Source organism: Aquarana catesbeiana, linkage group LG01 (genome assembly GCF_042186555.1).
Source record: "Aquarana catesbeiana isolate 2022-GZ linkage group LG01, ASM4218655v1, whole genome shotgun sequence".
NCBI lineage: Eukaryota > Metazoa > Chordata > Amphibia > Anura > Ranidae > Aquarana > Aquarana catesbeiana.
In genome coordinates this window covers 86,305,504-86,329,042 of record NC_133324.1, presented here as the reverse complement: position 1 = coordinate 86,329,042, position 23,539 = coordinate 86,305,504, and the positions used below count along the sequence as shown (strand labels likewise).

The window sequence follows — 23,539 nt, the reverse complement described above, 5'->3', positions numbered from 1 at the left end:
GGCTTATGAATGGTTTGCACCTTGTGGTGAAGCCCCTGTGTATTTGCTCTCGTGAAGACTTCTCTTGATTGTAGACTTTGACAATGATACGCCCACGTCCTGGAGAGCGTCCTTCACTTGTCTGGATGTTGTGAATGGGTTTTTCTTTATAATAGAGTGGATCCTGTGATCATTCAACTAACAAAGGATTATACTAACGGCCAAAACCAATGGACATTATTCTGTACCTCTGCTCCTGGACCTCTCTGCTGCCTTGAATGCGGTTGACCACCCCCTCCTCAAAAAACTTCACGCCTTTGGTCTCCGTGACAGTACTTTTCGCTGGTTCTCTTCCTACTTATCCAACAGCACCTTTAGCGTTACTTACAATTCTACTACCTCCTTTCCTTCTCTGTTGGGGTCCCCCAAGGTTCTGTTCTTGGGCCTCTCCGATTTTCAATCTACACCTCAACCCTGGGTTAGCTGATAGCTTCCCATGACTTCCAATACAACCTCTACGCCAACGACACCCAAATCTATTTCTCTACCCCTCAGCTCATTCCTTCAGTCTCCTCAGGTATTACTAATTTACTATCAGATATATCAGTCTGGATGTCGCACCAATTCCTCAAACTTAATCTATCCAAAACCGAACTTATTTTTCCTCCCTCACATGCCTCTTCCCCCAATCTCTCTGTCAAAATCGATGGCACAACTATCAGCCCATCCCCGCATGCAAAGGTCCTTGGTGTAGTCCTGGATGCTAAACTCTCATTTTTAGCACCACGTCCAATCACTATCCAAATCTTGCCATCCCAACTTCTGCAACATCTCCAAAATACGCCCCTTTCTAACCAATGACACAACAAAGCTCTTAATTCACTCCCTGGTCATCTCTCGCCTTGACTACTGCAACTCCGTCCTCATTGGCTTACCTCTACATAGCCTATCCCCCTTCAATCCATCAAGGATGCTGCTGCCAGACTCATCCACCTTACCACTCTGTGTCTGCTACCCCCCTCTGTCAATCCTTCCACTGGCTTCCGCTCACCCAACAAAATAAATTCAAAATACTAACAACTCCTTACAAAGCCATCCACAACTCAGCACCCAGCAACATCACTGACCTAGTCTCAAAATACCAACCTAATCATTCTCTTCATTCTTCTCAAGACCTGCTGCTCTCTAGCTCCCTCACCAGCTCCTCCCATGCTCGCTTCAGGACTTTTCCAGAGCCTCTCCAATCCAATGGAACTCCTTACCCCAATCTGTGCGATTATCTCCTATTCTATTAGCTTTTAGATGATCCCTGAAAACCCTTCTCTTCAGAGAAGCCCATCCTACCCACACCTAGGAACTGTATTTTCATTTTCTCCATCTGATCATCCCCACAGCTATTACCTTTTGTTCCACTTGACCCTCCCTTCTAGATTGTAAGCTCTAATGAGCAGGTCCCTCTGATAGCTCCTGTATTGAATTGTATTGTAACTGTACGGTCGTAACGCGCTGCACAAACTGTTGGCGCTATATAAATCCTGTATAATAATAATCCACCACTGTTGTCTTCTGTGGACGTCCAGGCCTTTTTATGTTGCTGAGCTCACCAGTGCGTTCTTCTTTCTTCAGAATGTAACAAACCGTTGATTTGGCCACTCCTAATGTTGCTATCGCTCAGATGGATTTGTTTCGTTTTTGAAGCGTTACAATGGCCTGTTTCACTTGCATGGACAGCTCCTTTGAACACATGATGTAGGTTCACAGCAATAGATTCCAAATGCAAATACCACACTTAGAATCAACTACAGACCTTTTAGCTGCTAAATTAATGAAGAAATAACGAAGGAGTGGACCACACCTGGCCATGAAACAACTTGATTCAATTGTCCAAATACTTTTGGTCCCTTGAAAAAGGGGGGATGGCTATTAAGCGCGGTATATTCTAAACCCTTCCTCCGATTTGGATGTACATGCCCTCAAATTAAACCTGAGAGTGTGCACTTTTAACCTATCATATAACTATAGCTTGAATATGTTTTGGTAAATACCTGAAAAAACAAATTGTGCCTGTGTCCAAATATATATGGACCTGTGTACCAGTATCTGAAGCTGCTAGTAGCACAGTTGGCAGCTCATACTGTAGTGATCTGTTGCAGCAAGGCAAGAAAAAAAAATAACCCTTTACTGGAAATTGTTAGTACTGTAAAATCCTTAATCAGAGTCCTGATCGGGAACCGATCAGCAGACCTTTTTCGGACCAACTGCAGTACACACGGGCCGAATGTTGGCCAGTTTCTATTGAACAGGCCGATGCCGCCCAACATTCAGCCCGTTTGTACTAGGTTTAAGTGGTGGCCTTGCAAACTGGGAAAACTGTAGCTTGATGCCAAAAAGCACTTCTAATTCTAGTGTACCTTGACAGGAAAGGGCAGAACCCAATCCTTGAGATCTAGGATAATGGTCTACGTAAAACTGGCTGAACGAGAAGCTAATGTACTTTTACAGAGATAATCCAGTATGCCAACAAAGGGATTTGGTCTTCTAGAAAAAAGCACTGGCTGAGACACACGCTCAAAGCCCAGAACAACATGCAGACAATGGAAGTAAATTTCCTTCTGAAAACTGGAGCCAGATGTGAAAGAAAGAAACTACCTAGGCAAAGGAGGAAGTCCTGGGCTTTTAGCACCACCATGTCCCTACATAAAACCGGAAAAAGTGCCTTGTTGGAAACGGCAGCAAGTTCACAATATTGTCTTGCAGATGTGATGGCTACAAGCAATACCACCTGGTGGACAAGAACAGATAGGAATGTCTATAATGGGTTTAAATGGCTATTTCTGAAGCATAGAAAGAACCCGATTCTGACCCCATGGAGTCACAGGGGTGTGAACAAAGCTATATTGGAGACTCCCTGTACACAGATCAAGGAGTGGGAGGTCAATAGTCTTTGAAACAAGATTTTAAAGGTAGAAACCTGATTTTTGCTAGTGCTGAAAGTCAAACACTGGCCAAAATACAGCTGTAGGAAGAAGACGATTGGCAGCACAGAGAAACTCCTAGAATGGAAGCCCGAGAATTACATCAAGTGATGTATGCTTTTCATGTGGTATGATGAAACTTGTAGAAGGTAGACATTTGAGCTTTTATTGTTGTAGAAATCATTGATTCAGAGATGGCCCTGCCTCTCAGAACCTGGCCTTTAACAGCCACATCATTAAAGTCAGCAACGAGGAAGCAGGATGGTGAGAGAGTCCTTGAGACAGAAGACCCAAGGGGTCCGGATACAGCCCACAGTGTCTGCCAGGGGTCTTACAAGGGTGGAGTAACACAATCTGCCTGAGCAACCAGAAAAATGAGGAACACCGGAATTCCTTTCATCTCAATGTTGCAAAATATAGGCGGAAGTAGATTATGGGGAGGAAAGGCATAGATCAGAGTGTACTGATCCCATGTAGTCATGAGAGCATCCACTGCTTCCGTTAAAGGATCGCTTTGTCTGGAGACCAGACCTTACCAGCTGAGGAAGTCTGCCTGACAGTTGTCTACACCTAGAATTCAAACTGTGGACAAGGCTGGAACATGAAGTTTTGTCTGCGCCAAAATCCATTCTACCTTGCTTGCTGCGGTGAGACTTCTAGCTCCTCCATGATGATTGATGTATGCCACCGCCGTGGCGTCGTCCAACCAAATTCGGATTGGATGACCCTCGAGCAGGAGGATCCAATGATGCCAAACCATTCGACCCTCTAGGATAGTAATGAGGAGACAAGACACCTCTGATAACAAAAGTTCCCTGCACAGTCTGGGTGCTCAGGACACGTCCCCGGCCTAACAGGCTGGCTTCATTCTGAGGATCTTCCAAAATAGAGGAACAAAGGACTTAAGATTCAAGAGCTACCAATCCAGGGACAACTTGGTCATCGGTGTAAAAAAAAAAAAAAAAAATCGGTCTTGTTCAGGTACTGATCTGACTTAGAATGATACATTTTAAAGGTTTGTAATGAAACTGGACAAATGGAACTGCTTCAAAAGGAGGCTACCATCAGAGCGAATACTCAAGCAAAAGTGGAGAGTCAAACTACTCCTGCCCTGGAGAGCTTGAATCAAACTGGAGAGCCTGAAGTTTCTCCCATGGGGGAAACACTCTGGTGTGTGCTGTGTCTAGGTTTGAGACAGATTCTTCAGTTAGTTCAAATGACCATTTCAGACGTTTCAAAACCAAGCTGACAGAGTTCACGCCTCATCACCTAAATATTCCATAATGGGGATGTCACAAGAGCGCAGCGGGGCTAGTACTGAGACCAGCACCATGGTGACAATCCAAGGTGAAGGCAAAAGGCTGAAGGGCAGGACTACTAACCGGTAGTGTAGGGTCCCCAAAAGAAAGCAAAGCAGGAGACCCACTGGTAAAGGTGAGACAGCAAGACGTAATAATTCTAATTTAAAGCCACTTGCTCCAAAAGTTTTATGATCAAGGGATCAACCACAGCAGAGGCAAGAACCCTTTTAAGGGACTTTTACCAGTCAGTGAGGGTTTGGCAAAGCAAGGGATGAAGATAAGGGCCTCTCAGTGGTAAGAGAACAGAAAACAGATACGATACAGAATCTACAGGGAAAGTGCAGTGGCCCCTGAGCGCAGGCTCAGCATATAACTGGCTAATTTGGTCCATAAAGGCCAACTCACAAAGTGAGTCTTCAAAAACATGACAAGGGCAAAGGCAATGCCCTTGGAACTTGTTCAGTGGTAGCTTTTACCAGGGCAGAGTCTGGAAAGCGCCCTATGTGAAACCCAGTACATGAAGGTCACTTCCAGGCTAGCCCCACAAATTCCATTCCAGCGGGGTCCAGAAGTGCCACTCCTGGAGCCAGACTGAGGACAGATGTGCTGCATAGCTGCAAACAGGGAGAACTGCTCTAAAAGTGTAGAGAAGAGTCTTGATTGAAGAAAAAATGTTGAAGAAATATGGAGCTAGCAAAACAGGTTAATCTTTTATCTAACAGAGCTGAAGAAAATCCATCCTCCTGGGACACTAGCAATAAACTGAGGTCTGCTGCTACTCCGAGCAGGTAACCCGCACTGGCTTACAGTTTTTGCTGTTTGCCAGTGTCCAAAATGAAACAGTATAGTGAAAAAATGTCATGTGCTCCGCAATAGATGAGAAAGAAAGCTAGGCTGCTAGAAGAAGAAGAAGAAGAAAAAAAAATAAAATAAAAAATAATATATATATATATATATATATATATATATATATATACACACACACACACACACACACACACATACACACACTGTGCACCAAGAGCTTAACCTGCAAAATTTTCTTTATCTACAGCTAAATCAATTAATGATTTTATAATGCTCAGCTGAGGACACACTGTAGAATATCTTATAAGGTAGGCCCACACACTAGAGGACTGCAGTGCCTCCTATAGAATAAGCAATAAGGGGCTTTTATGATTAAATATGTTACTCTAGAATAAACCATGATCTCTTGAGCTGTGGCTTAATTTTTTTTAAGCTACAAACTCTTAGGGCAAGTTCAAGTGTTTTACATATTTCTGTGCAATAGTTGAAGCCCCTACACAGCGCTGCATATAAGCATGTAAAATAACTATTATTGTTAGACAGCAGGTTCAAAAAAATGAATAGCCAATTCCTAAGCATCAAAGAGATAGATCTTACATCCAGGTATTGTTTTGCAATACTCCTCTTGATGTCGTCATTAATCTTTGCAGTTGCCATATCCCGCTTTAGATACTCCAGCGTTTGCTTAGGGCTAAACTGGACCCCTGTTTTCCGGTTGATGGCCTTGTCATATACTTTTGCTGACTCCGATGGTGAATACTTCTGGATTTTACTAGGTAACAAAATAAAAAGAAAAGTATATTTAAAACTCATGAAATCATGTAAAAAATCTTTTAAATATTTCAATTTGGGAAAAAAATGAATTCCAAGCAAGCAGCTAAAGGGCTCAAATACCAACGTGAACTAGTTTATCTGCAAAGAGAAGTAAGTCTTGTGCTTCAGGACAGAAAACCCCCACCAGACAGCACAAATCATTGACTTCTTTTGCAGCACAGCAATGGTTAAGAACAAAACTCCAGCCTTCTCACAGGATAAAAATGGAGCAGCAGTCTAAAAAGAACATTGCTCTCTCCTTCAATTTACATGTTCATTGTCAGCACATGTGCATGCAGTAGAACGTGATTGGCTCAGAGCGCAAACTGCATTTAAAAGACAATATTTCTAATGAATGCATGACTATATTAAAGTAGAAGTACAGTCAAAGCTTGTTTGGCTGTACTTCTCCTGTGGATCACAGGAGTGCAGCCTGCTGACTTCGAAGAGCTGGTCCAGGCTCAAGAAAGATCGGGACCATATGGTTGGGATCTGCCCTTATGCTTGGACCAGCACCAGGCTCCACCTCTCAGCGACTCACTGTCACCAGCTCTCTGCTCAGGAAGCTCTGAGAACTTAGCGATCAGAGTTTGATTGCTCGGTTCTCGGTGTTTGTGCCGGCAGGGGGACCAGATGCTGCATCCACCTAGGCAAGTATGATTCCAAAAAAAAAAATAAAAAAAATAATTCCAATACATGTCATTAAACTAGTTGTTTGTACAAAAGCCTGGGGCTCAATTTTACACAAAAGCAATACATAATATAAACGCAGGCGAGATAAGTGCACAGACATCTAATGCAAATAGGGATTAAAGGAAAGCATAATGAACTAGAAAAGCTACAATTTCTGGGGAAATTGTGAAATGTGTTCTTGCCTCTACAACTGGAGTGGGCCGAGTAACTGGGTGGAGTGGCTTGAGTAATTGTGTGGTTGGAGTGGCAGGAGTAATAACTAGAAAAATCATGCTTTGGCTGATCATGTTGTGGTCATAATGTTTTGGCTGATCATGGGGGGGTCATAATGTTTTGGCTGATAATGGGGGGGTCATAATGTTTTGGCTGATAATGGGGTGGTCATAATGTTTTGGCTGATCATGGGGGGGGGGGGTCAGCTTTTGTCATACCTTCATCTAGCAGATGAAGGTATGACCACATGCAGTTGGGGGGTCTCAGCATCTTGTGTTTACAACCACTGTTTCCTAGCAACGCTCATGTCCTGTTTATGCTTCACAAATACTGCTCAATACACAGGACCATGATAGATGTAGTAACTGTGCAGTAATTCAAATGGCCGTATTTTAAAAACTATAAACCCTACAGCGAAGATCCTTATATTGTGAGAATCACGAGACCCAGACCTAGATTTTGATGTATAGTATGTCTCTGAAATATTAAAAATGGAGGCACGGTCGCAGTTTAGAAATTGCCCTTCAAATTTGAAAGGGCTAGAGTGTAGTTTCAATGAATGTCAATGGACGACGTGAGTTGCAAACAAATGGTCATATTGTGAAAACTATCAGGACTATGGCTTAGCTGTGGACATGTTTAGTGGCAGCAGGGATAGCTGAACGTTTTGATATAGGATTTGTGTAGGTGGGCTTGAAAATGAGGGAGTGGTGGTAATTTAGAAATCATGTTCTGATTTTTCAGCTTTTGTCACCTCCCACTCTAGTTTCCCCATTCATTCCTATGTGACCAATTTTGCCGCAAAAACGATGATATTTCGTGAACTATTCGGCGAAACGTTCCACAAAGTAATAGCACACCATTCGGGAACAATCCGCACGTTTCGGTATATTACTTGTCTATGTAGTGTAAAAACTGTGGGAGGAGTTAGGGTGGTAAATTTGGCTATAATAATAATAAGAAGAAGAAGAATAATATATATGTGAGATAACAGTAAGTGGTCTTGCTATGCAAGAACACTTAATTAAGGGGTGTTTTCCGGGACCTTAATTTTGTTTTGCACAAGAATATTAAATCTAAAAATCAGAGAAGACCATTTACACAGGTCACCAAAGGAAACTACTAAGGCAAACAGCATGGTAAGGAGCTGCCTTTTGAAAATGAAATGCCCTCAGAGACCAGAAATGTACCTTATTGGTGCGTTAAATACCTGTCTGAGAATCCACAGAGGTTTTTTAAATGCTGCTTCAGCATTAAAAGCAAAAGGATCCCTTGTGAAGCATTTGCAAACTCAATGAGAGGAGCAGGAGCGCTTGGCAGACAGCTGAGGATGTAATCTACATCATCCTCATCATCAGAATCTGAATTTGCTGCTGCTGCTGCTGCTGGTCGCCGCCTTGTTTTTCTCGGCCGAACAACTTCCTCTTCGCTTTCGCTGCCACTTTCTTCTTCTGATGATTGCGCTTTTGCTTTTTTCTTGTTCGTTCCTGCTTTTACCATTGACTGTGAAAAAAAAATATTGCTTAGTTGTGTGTTTAAAAAAGATCAGCCTTCATGAATGAAAGAAAAAATAATACTATCACAAAGTATAAGCATCCACTTGTGTTAAAATTTATCTAGAGAGAAAACGTTTTCTTTCTTTCTTTTGATAGGTGAAAGGTTAGAATGCTTGTTAGGTTTTGCTGCTATCTGGGGCTCAGAGAATCTTCCCCCTTTTTTGTACTACTAGATCGAAAATGGGAAAAAAACTGCAACAGGCCAACAGACATAAAAATCTTAGGAGTTCATGTATTCCCTGTGTTTACTTACCATAAAATCCACTTCTCGGAGGGACACAGGATGTCATATACTGTTGCCTACAAATTGACTCAATGGCAAAATTAGTAGGCTAGCCCAGGATTAAACCTGTATTGAACATACCTCAGTTTGTAGCAAGCAGCACTAAAAGAACATTTATAAAACACAGAAGAGTGGGAACCTATGTCCATCAATGAACTCAAAGAAAATAGAGACCTTTGGCTTGCCTGTAAAATTAATTTCCTTGAGTAAAGTACAGGACACTGGCAGACTCAGAGATAACTGGATTATAGGTCGATACCTGTAGGCCCTGCCATATAAGCCTCAGCCACACTCACAGAAATCCTCAATTCTTTATCAAGTAATCAAGGACATTAAAGAGGATGGCATCCTGTAATGTACTCCAAGAAATTGATTTTACAGGCAAGTAAAACATGGTAAAAACATGAACTGAAGACCATGTTGCAGCATGACAAATTTTAAATGCAGAAAATTGATGCTGAAAAGCCCAGGGTTCATCAACAGCTCTTGTAAAATGAGCCTTCACTGGAAAAAGAGGAACCTTATCTTTTTGCCCAGTAGGCTGGAACTACAAACTGATGGATCCACTTAGCAATGGTGGAACAAAGCACAAGGAGCCCCCTGCGAGATCCCTCTGGGAGTATAAAGAGGGAATCCGATTGTCGCAGCAAGGTAGTCTCCTAAAGATCAAACCACACCCAGCGAATGGAGGGCCACCTCCCAAGGGTGTTTAGGAGCAGGAGAAAAGGATGAAAGTACGATGTCCTGATTGAGGTGAAAAGGCTATACAACTTTAGGCTGAAGGACAACCTTGTGGGCTTATCAGGAAGGGCTCCTTACAAGATAAGGCATCCAGCTCTGAAACCCTCCTGGCAGATGTGATAGTGATCAGAAAAACCTCCTTGCGAATAAGGCCAAATAAATATATATATATATATATATATCCAATGGGTTCAAAAGGAAAATTTTGCATTGCCAAAGGTTTTCACCAGTGTGAGGACAGTGGCTGTTGAAAACAATTTGGAAGAGAAAAGGCACATAGGGACTAAAGCCATGTTGTCACCAGTGCATCCACAATGAAAAGTCTGCTTGCCAGTTTTCTACACCTGGAACATGTACAGATGACAAGGCCAGAATGTAATGTTTTGCCAAAAGTCTGCTTCCTCTTGAGCTGACCAAACTCATGTTGGTAGTCCCTAAAGGTAAATAAAAATAAAAAAGCCGCGCATTAAAGACATATAAAATAACAAAATATTGATTAACGATGAATAAATTCCTTGTGAGTAAATGTCCAACAGCCAAAAAAATATGAACACAAAAAAATCCTCAATAGTCCAATAACTGATAGTGGAGGTTCAGGTAAAGCAAGATTTCTGTTAGATGAAATGCTTACCAGATAGCAAGCCAAGTAGGGCAGATGGCTTTAAACCCAGCCTGGGCCTTTGGGGAACCAATCCCGGTTGTACTGAACGGGTCACACTTGTAAACCGAATTGGATTCACAAAGATTTTACCCCCAAAAAAATTATAACAACATAGCGTAATAAAGACACAGATTATGTGATATAAAAAAAAGGGGGGGGGGAATTTTTTTGTGACACTCCACCAGTGATAAAATCATGTAAAATCATAAACCACCCAGTGCCTATAGCTATAGGCACAAAATAGGGTTATTAAGTGAGTGGCATGCAATCCATGCAGTAAAGTGAATGATCTCCTATTTGGAGAACTAGTGCAAAAACCTTTCAAAAAAGCCGCTTACCAGATGTTAAAAACAAAGGAGCATATAATTAGCCACCGAATAATAAATAGAAAAGAGGATATCCAAAGCCGCTTACCAGAAGTTAAATAAAATGAGCATATAACTATCCACCGGATAATAAATGGAAAGGAATATCCAAAGTGCAGCAAACCACATAAAATTCCTGCTTACCAGATAACAAACTCAATATAGGCAGACTGTCACAACCACAGAAACAGCTTCCTGGCATGGGGCGGCGTGGATCCGTAATAACATCCATTTCTCAGGCTCCACGATACACATATTATAAAGAATGGTGGTCGTTTCAAACTGTTTTATTTTAAAAGAAGTAACACTTACAATAAGAGGAAATATAAAAAAGACACTGCCGGGCGGCATGCAAACGAACTCCCGTCCTCAATGGGGCGACGTGTCATGGTGGATCCACGCCGCCCCATGCCAGGAAGCTGTTTCTGTGGTTGTGACAGTCTTTCAATATAGAGTTTGTTATCTGGTAAGCAGGAATTTTATGTGGTTTGCTGCACTTTGGATATTACTTTCCATTTATTATCCGGTGGATAGTTATATGCTCATTTTATTTAACTTCTGGTAAGCGGCTTTGGATATCCTCTTTTCTATTTATTATTCGGTGGCTAATTATATGCTCCTTTATTTTTAACATCTGGTAAGCTGCTTTTTTGAAAGGTTTTTGCACTAGTTCTCCAAATAGGAGATCATTCACTTTACTGCATGGATTGCATGTCACTTAATAACCCTATTTTGTGCATATAGGCACTGGGTGGTTTATGATTTTACATGATTTTATCACTGGTGGAGTGTCATAAAAGGGGAAAAAAATTTTTTTTTTGTATCACATAATCTGTGTCAGTATTACGCTATGTTATTATAAATTTTTTTTGGGTAAAATCTTCGTGGATCCAATTCGGTTTACAAGTGTGACCCGTTCAGTACAACCGGGATTGGTTCCCCAAAGGCCCAGGCTGGGTTTAAAGCCATCTGCCCTACTTGACTTGCTATCTGGTAAACATTTCATCTAACAGAAATCTTGCTTTACCTGAACCTCCACTATCAGTTATTGGACTATTGAGGATTTTTTTGTATTCATATTTTTTTGGCTGTTGGACATTTACTCACAAGGAATTTATTCATCTTTAATTAATCAATATTTTGTTATTTTATATGTCTTTAATGCGCGGCTTTTTTATTTTTGTTGTTGGTGTGCTACACTTATAGCTGCAGCTTCACCTACTGATTTCTAGCGCAGTTTTTTTCTTTCTTTTTTGTAAGTCGGTAAAGGTAGCTTGTCACCATAAAGGGCGACTGAGTTCCAGGATGATAGGAAGTTGGGATTCATAAACTGACCAGTTCCCTGCACCATTTGCTTTTCCGAGCACACCTCCCCAGCCCGACAAGCTGGCATTCACTGTGATCACCACCCATTTTAATTGGAGAAAAGATTTGTCCACATCCAGTATCAGATTGTGTATTCACCACATTGAGAGTGTGGCCTTCAGGAACAGGTACATAGGGCGATCCAGTGAAGCAGGTTGCATGTCCTAAAATAAAAATGCAGTAAGGCAAGGACTGGGGCCAGGATTTTTGTGATCAGGAGGGGCCATGCACAGGCCAAAATGGAGCGTCACAAATTGAAAATGTTTACTGCCTACGGCAAAGCTGTCGAAAATATTGGTGCAGAGGATAAATGGGGACATGAAAATAAGCATCTTTAAGTCCAGTGAAGCCAGGAAGTCCCCCCCTGTTGAATACAGGCATTGACTAACCTGGTGGATTCCATGTGGAATTTTCTTATTTTCAATTTATTGATAAAAACCTTGAGATCCAAAATGAGGTGCACATTTCTGTGCAGTTTTGGAATTGTGAACAAACTAAGAGTAAAAACCCTGAAGCCTTTCTCCCACCAACACTGGTACACATACCCCTAAGGACAGCAGTTGATAAAGGGCAAGATGGAAAGCCTGGGCTAGCTGTGGCTAGGAAGGCAGGTTTGAAGTCATGAACCTAGGAGGAGGGGGGAAGGGGGAAACAAACTATCTTGTAGTCTTGGGTGACAACTGACTGAACACAAAAATCTGGAATGTCCTGAACCAAGATGGCCAAGAGGGTCAACTGACATCCACTACTCACAGAAGAGAGGGCACTCCTTTAAAGTGCAGCGTGTCTGGAGCCAGGCTTAGAAGCCCAAGGTTTGCATCAGAACCGCTTTCCTTATGTAGACTTGGAAGATGAGGTCTGTGAGGGACAAAAAGGAACCCTTCATCTGTGTAGAGGTTGGAGACCTTTAGGAATATTAGTCTTGCATTCGCTAGACAACAGGGTGTTCTTACTAAAAGTGATCTTTCTGATGACAGAGTTGAGTTCCTTACCAAAGAGCCATCCTCTCACAAAGGTAATTCGCTCCAGCTGCTTTCTATAAGACTGTTATGGTGACTAGTATTTTAGCCACAGGAGAATGCACATTTGGACAGAGAAGGCCTACTCTAGACATCTAATGCCAGCCAGCCTTATCTACGCAATACGTCAACATAGTCGACAGAAGAGCCAAGTGTTAAAGAACCTCAGCATCTGCAGAGCTGGATCCTGGTTCTTGATACATGCGTGTGGCCCATACCACCATATTAGCAATAATTGGTTGCATTGGTGAACCAATTAGAGCAGAAAGAGGATTTGAAGAGAACCTCAAGTTTCCAAATCATGGCAATCTTGACAGCCAGGAACGGAATGTAATCCATTAAGACAGGCAACAGCTGGATCAACCTTTGGGATCACCCATCTTTTCAGAAATGAGACCTCTTTAGGTACTGTATTTATTGGCGTATAACACACACTTTTTCACCCTGAAAATCAGGTGCAAATAATGTGTGTGTGTTCTATGTCGATACTGCAATTTAGGCTGCCTAGGAGGGAACAGGGAGGGGGAAGGGACGAGCACCGTCAGATCACATACAGCGAGAATCTCCTGTTTACTTAGCGGCCTCTGTAATAGGAAGTCCCATCTCCTGGGCCGGCATTGGACCAGTGTTCTGTCTATCATAGAAGCCGGGCCAGGAGGCGGGATGCCACCGAGTAAACAGGAGATTCTGTGTAACGTGATTCTGTGTAATCTGACGGCAATCGTCCTGCCCCCCTCCCTGTCCCCTCCGAGGCAGCAGTAATCTGAGGTGAGGCTGCAGATGTGTACTGATCAGGCTGCATTCATGGCAATGGTGAGGCTGCATATGGGCATTGATCAAGCTGCATTGATGGGCAATTGTGAGGTTGTAGATGGGCATTGATCAGGCTGCATTGATGGGCAATTGTGAGGTTGTAGATAGGCATTGATCAGGCTGCATTGATGGGCAATTGTGAGGCTGCAGATGGCATTGATCAGGCTGCAGATGGGCAATGGTGAGGCTGCATTGATGGGCACTGACCCTTATTTTGCTTCAAAGTTCTTTATTTAAATGCAAGTTTTTTTCCTGAAACTTCCCTCCTAAAATGAAGGTGCGTGTTGTACACCTGTGCGTGTTATATGACGATAAATATGGTAATTGTTGAGCAAAGCACTTAGGCAGAGCATGAACCTTTTCAGGGTTTTTGCAATGAAGGAAATCTAGAACGTAAAAGAACGTGTCCTGAAAATCTAGAATGTAGCCCCAGAGACAAAGTACCAACCCCAATAGGCAAGGGATAGTCTGTTAATCTATTCAGTGGCACGGGGAAATTGTTTGTGCCTACATTCAGGAAAAGCTAAAGGAGGTAGAAGGGACTTGCCCAACCAAGTTTTTAAGCAGAGGCTGGTCAATGCTCTGACCTCGAGTGATATCCATCATGGTTATGTCTGAAGAGACTGCATCTCTCAAAGACCAGATATGTAAGGCACTCCTTGAAAACAGCATACACCTCTCAGCATCTTAACCAGAGTTCTCTACATAGACAACATACCAACATGGGGCACAAGCGTACATGCTTCTAGCAAGCCTTCACAACTGAAGAATAGGGTTCCAGACATCTGCTCCACAAGCTTTATCAGGAAAGGGTCAATCGTGTCAGTGAACAGATCGAGTGTCTTCACCCATTCTGCCCAAATCTGACAAAGTGAGATCACCGCCATAACAGGACAAAGGGCAGAGCTTGCCAATGAAAACTGGATGTTAAGCAGGAATTCTAGCTGTTGGTCAATACAATCCTTAAAGCGGTATTAAACCCAAAACCATAAAATCTATTATATTGCAGCTTACTAATCAGATGGTTTCCACCTGGTGATCCGGCCAGGAACCCACCCTCTGTATTTGTGAGACACAACTCTGGAGGAATGAGCATAGGAGGCACAGCAGACCGTAGAAGTGTCAGTCAATGGGGAAGGTAGTGTTATTATAGCAGATTTAGATACACTAACAAATTGAAGCCAAATTCAGGCCCACATTTTACAGTTTTAAGAAAAAAGGCAGATAGAGAAGACTGTCAAAAGGATCATAATCCCAAGCCACCAGGGTATAGTGACAAGCATTCAAGAATAAAGGAAATGTGATAAGTCTACAAAAATAATTAAAAAAAATAAATGATCTTTATTAATACAAAAAATTCAAATAAGCAAAGGGTATAAACAGGAACCACCCACCATCACCAATAACAGACAACATGGTCTAAAAAAAAACTCAAAAAAAGGTGTGTCCACACGCCATTCTCACTTACATACAAGCTCATACATCCATTATAAGGTGAGACAACGTTATTAAACTAATGGTGGCTGTATATTAATTCCACCTGGGAAATCTCAGCATTGTAGTGCAGCAGCAAACAAATACTGCAACAGCACTTAAACACCTATAACATAAATCAAACTAACATAGGTCAATAGCTGAACATAACTGTTGCAACACCTATCGATGATAAACCACGGGTATAATGATATACCATGAAGTACAGGGCATACTGCTAACAACTCTGGGTTGCTGATCAATCCAATAATCAACTGGATCACGTATGGCTAAAACTGCCCAATAGTGTATTCCGGACTGGAGGTAAGTTCAGCATCAATCCTAAAGCAGAGCAGCTAGATTTCAACAGGGAGGCACCTGAAATGTATGATAGGTTTAAAGAAAGGGGTTACACCCATAGGGTCTTCAAAAAGGCTAAGAAAAATACCTCTGCGGGAGATCGATCTACATTATTGGAAGACGGGTCCACTTTCTCCTCTTCTCAGGAAGGTGCCCATGAAGGAGTCAATGGGCATCCGATTAGATTACTCAGTACAGGACGCAGTGGTCAAAAGTAAAGTAGGTCTTAATTTAATACTGGCCTACACTAGGTCGTTTCCCTCTACTTTCCAATATTGTGGGTGAATTTCCTCACATGGTCGCATGTGGGGCCCCCCCAATCTGCCAGATATGCTCACTCAGTCTGAGTATACGCAGTCTTCGGATGATTCTTGGTTGATTTCATTTCCCAGAAGAGTGGGGATGATCCCCTGCGGTCACTGTCAAATTTGTAAGTTTGTCGAACGCATTGGGGTCTTCACCTCTGCGGATGGTTCCAATGTCTACTCTATCAAAAGCCTTATTAATTGCGCTACCACTCGGGAAATTTATAGTATTCAATGAAATGTAAGAAAATATATATACACAGTTAGGTCCAAATATATTTGGACACAGGCACAATTTTAGTTTTTTCAGGTATTTACCAAAACATATTCAAAGCTATAGTTACATAATGGATATGGGGCTGAAAGTGCACTCTCTCGGGTTTAATTTGAGGGTATGTATTTACAGGAATTACAGCTCTTAAGAATACCACATCCCCCTTTTTCAAGGGACCAAAAGTAATTAGACAATTAAATCAAAAGCTATTTCATGGACAGGTGTGGGCTACTCCTTTGTTATATCTTCATCAACTAAGCAGGTAAAAGATCTGGAGTTGATTCTAACTGTGGTATTTGGAATCTATGGCTGTGAACCTACAGAAGAGGAGGATCCGGGCTGTTTTGTGCAAAACCACTGCACACAGCATGTAAGTATAACATGTTTGTTATTTTTATAGAAAATAAATTAGACTTTAGTATCACTTTAACTAACCATATGACTGCCTCTAGTTGCACAAATAATTACCTTTAAGGCCGGGTTCACATACAGTTAGGTCAATATATATTTGAATACAGGCACAATTTTACATTTTTTCAGATATTTACCAAAACATATTCAAGCTATAGTTATATAATGAATATGGGCTGAAAGTGTACTCTCTCAAGTTTAATTTGAGGGTATGTACATCCAAATCGGAGGAAGGGTTTAGGAATTACAGCTCTTAAGAATAGCCACCCCCTCCCTTTTTCAAGGGACCAAAAGTAATTGGACAATTGAATCAAAAGCTACTTCATAGCCAGGTGTGGGCTACTCCTTTGTTTTTGTTTTCTTCATTAAGCAGGTAAAAAAAGATCTGGAGTTGATTCTAAGTGTGGTTTTTGCATTTGGAATCTATTGCTGTACACTTACATCACGTGTTAAAAGGAGCTGTCCAAGCAAGTGAAACAGGCCATTGTAAGGCTTCAGAACAAATCAATCATAGAGACAGCAGCAACATTAGGAGTGGCCAAATCAACAGTTTGGTACATTCTGAGGAAAGAAGAACGAACTGGTGAGCTAAGCGGCATAAAAAGGCCTGGATGTCCACGGAAGACATCGCAGGATCCTCCCTATGGTAAAGAAAAACCTATTCACAACATCCTGACAAGTGAAGAACAATCTCTAGGAGGTGGGCGTATCATTGCCAAAGTCTACAATCAAGAGAAGACTTCATGAGAGCAAATACAGAGGGTTCATCACAAGATGCAAACCATTCATAAGCCTGAATAGAAAAGCCAGATTAGACTTTGAGAAGCATTCTTTGGACGGATTAAACTAAGATTAACCTGTTTCAGAATGATGGGAAGAAAAAGCTGTGTAGAAAGTTTGGAACAGTTCATGAACAAAAGCACACAACGTCCTCTGTAAAACATGGTGGCGTTTGCAATGTGTCGGCATGGGCATGCATGGCTTCCAGTGGCACTGGGTCATTGGTGTTTATTGATAATGTCACAGAAGACAGAAGCAGCCAGATGAATTCTGCAGTTTTTAGAGATATACTGTCAGCCCAGATTCAGCCAAATGCAGCAAAGTTGATTGAACGGCGCTTCACAGTACAGATGGACAATGATTCAAAACACACTGCAAAAGCAGAATATTTAAAATGCAAATGGTGCAGCACTAAACAAAAACAACCATGTAACCATGGAAGCAGATAACAAAAAAATGTAGAAAAAAAGACTAATGAAATTCCCAAATCAACAGTCCATATGTAGAAGGATGGAAACAGAAACCAGCATCCGTGAAGAGAGAGTGATATTCTTTCACACCAGAGAGAATCCTTCTCCACACCTGGTGAAAAGCATATCCTGCTTACCAGCTGCCTGTGACCACTAAAAAATTGTCTCGCCAAGCGCAGGGAATTGGGTCTCCCCAGAAACCTTATTACTTGCTGGAATACCCACTGCTCACATGGAACTCGGAAGTAAAAACAAAGTGCTCCCATAGTGCAGTACATCACATATCCAAATTTAATGGTAATAAAAGGTTGCACTGGTGTTATCTCAGATGTCCCACTTTAGCAGCTGCATCTGGGACAGCTTTTATTACCATTAAATTTGGATATGTGATGTAATGCACTATGGGAGCATTTTGTTTTTACTTCGGGTGGGAAGGAATTTCTATCTCCACGTTTAGCTCTTTACCCACACAGAGCACGGATGCTGGTTTCTGTTTCCATCCTTCTACATATGGACTGTTGATTTGGGACTTTCATTTATATATTATCTGTGGAGTCTGTATTTTGACTTTGGGTGCTGGCAGCTGAATTTCCATCTGTGTTTTTTTTTCTAGCGCAGCGTAGCCTCGGCTTGTCTTTGCATTACACTGCAAAAGCAACCCAGGAGCTTTTGAAGAAAAATAAGTGGAATATTCTGCAATGGCCGAGTCAATCACCTCATCTCAACCCAATTGAGCATGCATTTCACTCGCTGAAGGCAAAACATCAGAAAGGAGGTCTTTGGTAATGTCCATGGGTTGCAGACTTCAGGCAGTGATTGCCAGTAAAGGATTATTAAAAATGAACATTTTATGATTATATTCATTTGTCCAATTATATTTGAGCCCCTGAAAATGGTGGGGCTGTATAAAAAAAAGGTTGCAGTTCCTAAAATTTGTACTTGATATTTATGTTTAACCCCTTGAATTAAAGTTGAAAGTCCGCAATTCAAATTTATTTGGATGGTTTCGTTTTAAATTTTATTCTGGTGGCATACAGAGCCAAAAGTATGAAAATTGTGCCCGTGTCCAAATATATATGGACCGAACTGTAGGTAAGATTAAACGCCAATTACGCATCTGCATTGGTGAACACCTCAGAGACATTAGACAGAAGGAGCACGAGAGCCCCCCCCCCCGGCACATTTCCTCCATTACCATCAGGCCAAAACAGATGGCCTTAAAGTGGAGTTCCACACATTTGTTAGTTTATTAGAAGTCAGCAGCTACAAAAAGTTTAGCTGCTGACTTTTAATAAACAGACACTCACCTGTCCCACGCTCCAGCGATGCAGCCGCCCAAAGCCTCGCTCCTCTCCCCCTCCTCTCTGCCGGCGCCCTCATAGCCACTGTGGGCACCAGGCCGTGAAGTGCTCTGCTAGTGGCCAGGCAATCTTCTGTGACCTGTCACGTGTCCCAGAAGATTGCTGGCAGGGGGGAGAGGAGAAGTCTCCTAGGCGGCAAGGAGCAGGAAGAAGGAAGTGGAACAGGAAGTCCCACTCTAAACTAAGTATCCACTCACCACCCAAAAAAAATGACATGCCAAATGTGGCATGTCAGGGGGTGAGGAGTGCTTAAAGCGGAAGTTCCACTTTTGAGTGGAACTCCGCTTTAAGGTCAAAGGAATATTTGCCCTTAAATTGAGCACTAAACCAGGTGATTTTGACAGGATTCTTTTACAGAAAGAAAAAGTCTGGATTTATAAACTAAATACCCTTGTGAACAACAAATTGAATAAAGAATTGATTTTATAGGTCTTCCTAGATTAGGATTATGATATATGACAAAGTAAGGTGAGGCCTTGGGATATTGGTTCCTGTGGATCGGTTTCTTCCACCTTCGGCTTAATCTATGTATTTACCAACTTTTGACGAAGCAATTCCTTCTTTGCTGTCTTTTCACTTATGCACCAATGGACTGGTCCATGTAGAATGCTCTGGAAGCATGTTTATCCACTGATCGTATGTGTTTGGATGTTAATTTTTAATTTAGTGTACTCATTCAGTAGATTACCAAATTTGCTGCTTGTCCCCTTAAGGAATTCTGCAGTCTGGGTCATAAAGTGTATTTAAGCACATTCCAGCTAGGGGGCATTACATCCTAATTCGGGTTTTCCGGTGAAACACGTTGACGTCAAGCAGACGTGTGCCAGACGTCACTATTCACGCCCTTCACCTGGCCTGGGAGGCATTGCAGGATTCCCGCACAACCACGGCCAATGTTTGGCCATATAGAATACAGCGTGGCTATGGCAGGCAGCGGGGTGTAGAGTGATTACATTGAGCGGCACGCCCGGCAGGAACTGCATTCACCATCAGCAATGTATTGGGGCTGTACAAGGATGGGTGGTACACGTGAGCATAAAGCGGTTATCTCATACAGTGCATAGAGGTCGAGTTGCGAAGCGCGTGGAATGTTTTCCACATATGATACGATTTATACATCCTCTAATAACGCCCTCTGCTTCGCATATCTATATGTGCTCTGCTACGTGCTTTGGGTCCGGTGTTGGAATCTGCCATCCATCCCCTGCTGATGCTCAGCTGTGCCTTCTCTATGCTTCTGCTTTGCCTGCACTTGCAATAGTCACTTTATGTGGAAATCTGTGGATATATCTGTGCTCATGTGAGCAGTATATGGACACTAGCCGCTCTGCCTCCGCTCTGCCTTTAGGATTGGTGCTGAACTTACCTCCAGTCCGGAATACACTATTAGTTAGTTCTAGCCATACTTGATCCGGTTGATTATTGGATTGGTCAGCAACCCAAAGTTTTTAGCAGTATGCCCTATACTTTATGGTATATCATTATACCCAGGGCTTATTATCGATAGGTGTTGCAGCAGTTATGTTCAGCTCTTGACCTATGTTGGTTTGATTTATCTTATAGGTCCGTAAGTGCTGTTACTATATTCGTTTGCTGCTGCACCACCATGCTGATATTTCTCAGGTGGAATATACAGCCACCATTAGCTTAATAACTTTGTCTCACCTTATAATGGATGTATGGGCTGTATGTAGGGGTGCAACGGATCGTCATCAATCCGTGATCCGATCCGCGGAGGTTGATCCGTACGGGACACCCACGATCCGCGGAGCGCTCTGTGGCCCCAGCCATAGGAAAGGCCGCGGCTTTGGCCTAGCTCCGGCCATCTTGATACACCCGGCGGCCGTTTAGCAGTCAAATGATGGAGCGATCACTTGTAACAAACCGGCGTCATGTCATGACGCCGGTTCCTCTCTCCCCTCTGTGTACTGATCTGTACAGTGGAGGGGAGAGATCGGATGGCAGCAGTGCCAATACTCTGCAATGCCCTGCCAATACTCTGCAATGCCCTGCTGCAATACCCTGCCAATACTCGGCAATGCCCTGCCAATACTCGGCAATGCCCTGCTGCAATACCCTGACAATACCCTGCCAATACTCTGCCAATATACCCGCCAATACCCTGCCAATATACCCGGAAATACTCTGCCAATAGGGAGATTGTGGCTATTACAGTGGGGAACATTTTTTTTTGTTGATCCGAAAATGATCCGAACCGTGACTCCTGATCCGAACCGTGAGTTTTTTGATCCGTTGCACCCCTAGCTGTATGCAAGTGAGAATGGCACCTGGACGCACCTTTTTTGGGTTTTTTTTTTTTAGACAATGTTGTCAGATTTTTTTTTTGGTGATGGTGAGTGGTTCCTGTTTATAAACTTTGATCATTTGATTTTTTTATTAATTATTATTTATTAATAAAGATCATTTATACATTTTGGTAGATTTATCGCATTTCCTTCATTCTTGTATACTTGTCACTATACCCCGGTGGCTCGGGATTATGGTCCTTTTTGCAGTCTTCGCTATCTGCCTTTTTTTCTTACATGCTTATAGATTGGCCATAGAGCCCACTTTAAATATATAGTGAGTGGGTAGGTGACTGGTGGTATCTGTTTGATACACTGTATTTTTTGGCTTCCTTTTTTTGTTTCCACACTTTACAGTTACAGCATACAGTGTTTTGCCTTTTTGGATAAAAGGTTTTGCATGAACAAAAGCGAATAATTTTAATCACCCCTGCCAGCGCTAAGGAGTTTGTCTAATCCACGTAAACTTATTCTGCTGAATGAGAGCTTAAGCATGTGAAAAACAACAAAAACAACAGACTTGCTGACTGGATCACTAAATGAAAATAGAAAAAAGCAAGCCTAAAAAAGGAAACCAATGCAGTCACCCCATCCAAGAATTGGTAAGATGCAATACATTAAAGGTTTGCTTTTGGGTTTATTACAGTTTTAAAAGCAAGAACACCCTCTACTGGCCTAGTGGTTTCCTTGTTAAGATGGGTTACTGACAGATCCACAGTTGGTATAGAAGAAGGTTTACAAAAATACCTCCAAAGGGGAACAGATCCTACAAACAATCTGGTAGTCAGCATAAAATACATTAAATAGCAGGTGTAGTGAAAAGGTATTCTCACAGCTAGAGGGGTTCTAAAAGACCCCAGACTTGAGACAGGCTCCTCCTCCAGATGCAGTGTAGTACATACCCCAACAATATTGGCCAAAATGGTCTCTTGTATGTCTGACGTAATGGCAGGGTACAGCGATTCCTCAAAAGCAATCAGAGACTGTAGGGATCTGGAATCTGAATCAGATATCGTCACTGCAAATGGTGGCCTGGCCACCTCTAATGGGGAGAGCAAAGATGGACTCTTCAAGGCAAGGTGTAGGAGCCTCTGCAGTCAGCCTCTCACAAGAGATAGGGTGAATTTGGCCTGTGTCTTGTGTGACTGCAAGAGAGGACATTGATGACAAGGCCTTACCTGACAGGGCTAACGGTGACACTGATGAGATAGACCCTAAAACCATTGGGTCATAGAATTCCAGATGTCAGAGTCTTCAGAAGGCAAAGAGAAAGTACCAGAATCATTAGAAAAGTTTACACTAAAAGGTCATGCATTTCAGTGGGACTGAACCCCTACGTGTCTAGATACAGGCATGTCGTGATCACATGGCACTACTGCAACTAGCTCAGGGTATATAAGACAGAGCCTCAAGTTCTCACAAACCCAGGCAGCTAGTAGTCGATCAGGGACGGAAAGAAAGAGGTGAATAAGGTCACTGTAAATGGAAGATAGGAAAGGACTGGAGATTAGACTTCCATGTAGCTCTTTTGCAAAGCAACAGCAGGGTGATGCTTCCTCGATGCTTAACAGTGAAGAGCATGCATGCAAAAATCCACCCAATGGATGACATCAAAGCTCAGTCCTTTAGCATTAACCCCTTCCATAGTAAAGCATGCAGAAGTGGGAAATTCAAAGGCACCCAGCATTGCAAATAGTAAGATAGCTCCCGATGCCCAGCCTGATCAACCCAATTTAAGAGTGAGTGCTCAGAGATAGGGCAGGAGCAGAGGCAATATCTGTAGCTCTGCACCTGAAAAATAATCTGCAGGTGAAGAAAGAGTCCAGAAAGCTCCTAATGGGGAACTCGGGGCCCGAAGGTCACTTCCAGACTAGCCTGCAACATCCAGTCCAGCTAGATTTTCACGTTCCCTTGATTTTGATAGGATCAAGGCTTTGATTAAAAAAAATTATATATATAAGGTTCATTATATTTGTATATGCAATACTTTTGTTATGATTTTAGGCAAACTGCTTTTTTTTCCCTTTAGGGTTATGTAAGCTTGTTCTTTTTTTGTAGCCATAAACTGTATACATATTTTATGATTGTAAATATGTACATGTTTTTATGAAAGCCTTTGATTGCAAGATTTTAAAACAAACTTTCCAGTCAGGTACGGCACTTCAAAGCTAGGCTGAGAAAAATTTGATCCAGATAACTGCCATGTAGAGACCAG

The 23,539-nt window shown here is 42.2% G+C and overlaps 1 protein-coding gene across 6 annotated transcripts in view; it reads right to left on the bottom strand.

Moving 5' to 3' along the window:
• NIPBL (NIPBL cohesin loading factor) overlaps nucleotides 1–23,539 on the bottom strand; it is a 235,684-nt gene that overhangs the window by 6,683 nt on the left and 205,462 nt on the right. For all 6 annotated transcript variants that reach the window (XM_073621328.1, XM_073621291.1, XM_073621308.1 and 3 more), the window contains 2 exons: nucleotides 7,992–8,284; nucleotides 5,660–5,834 (listed from right to left, as the gene is read on the bottom strand). In XM_073621328.1, the coding sequence (XP_073477429.1) occupies nucleotides 5,660–5,834; nucleotides 7,992–8,284 (468 nt within the window). The remainder of the gene's footprint in view (nucleotides 1–5,659; nucleotides 5,835–7,991; nucleotides 8,285–23,539) is intronic.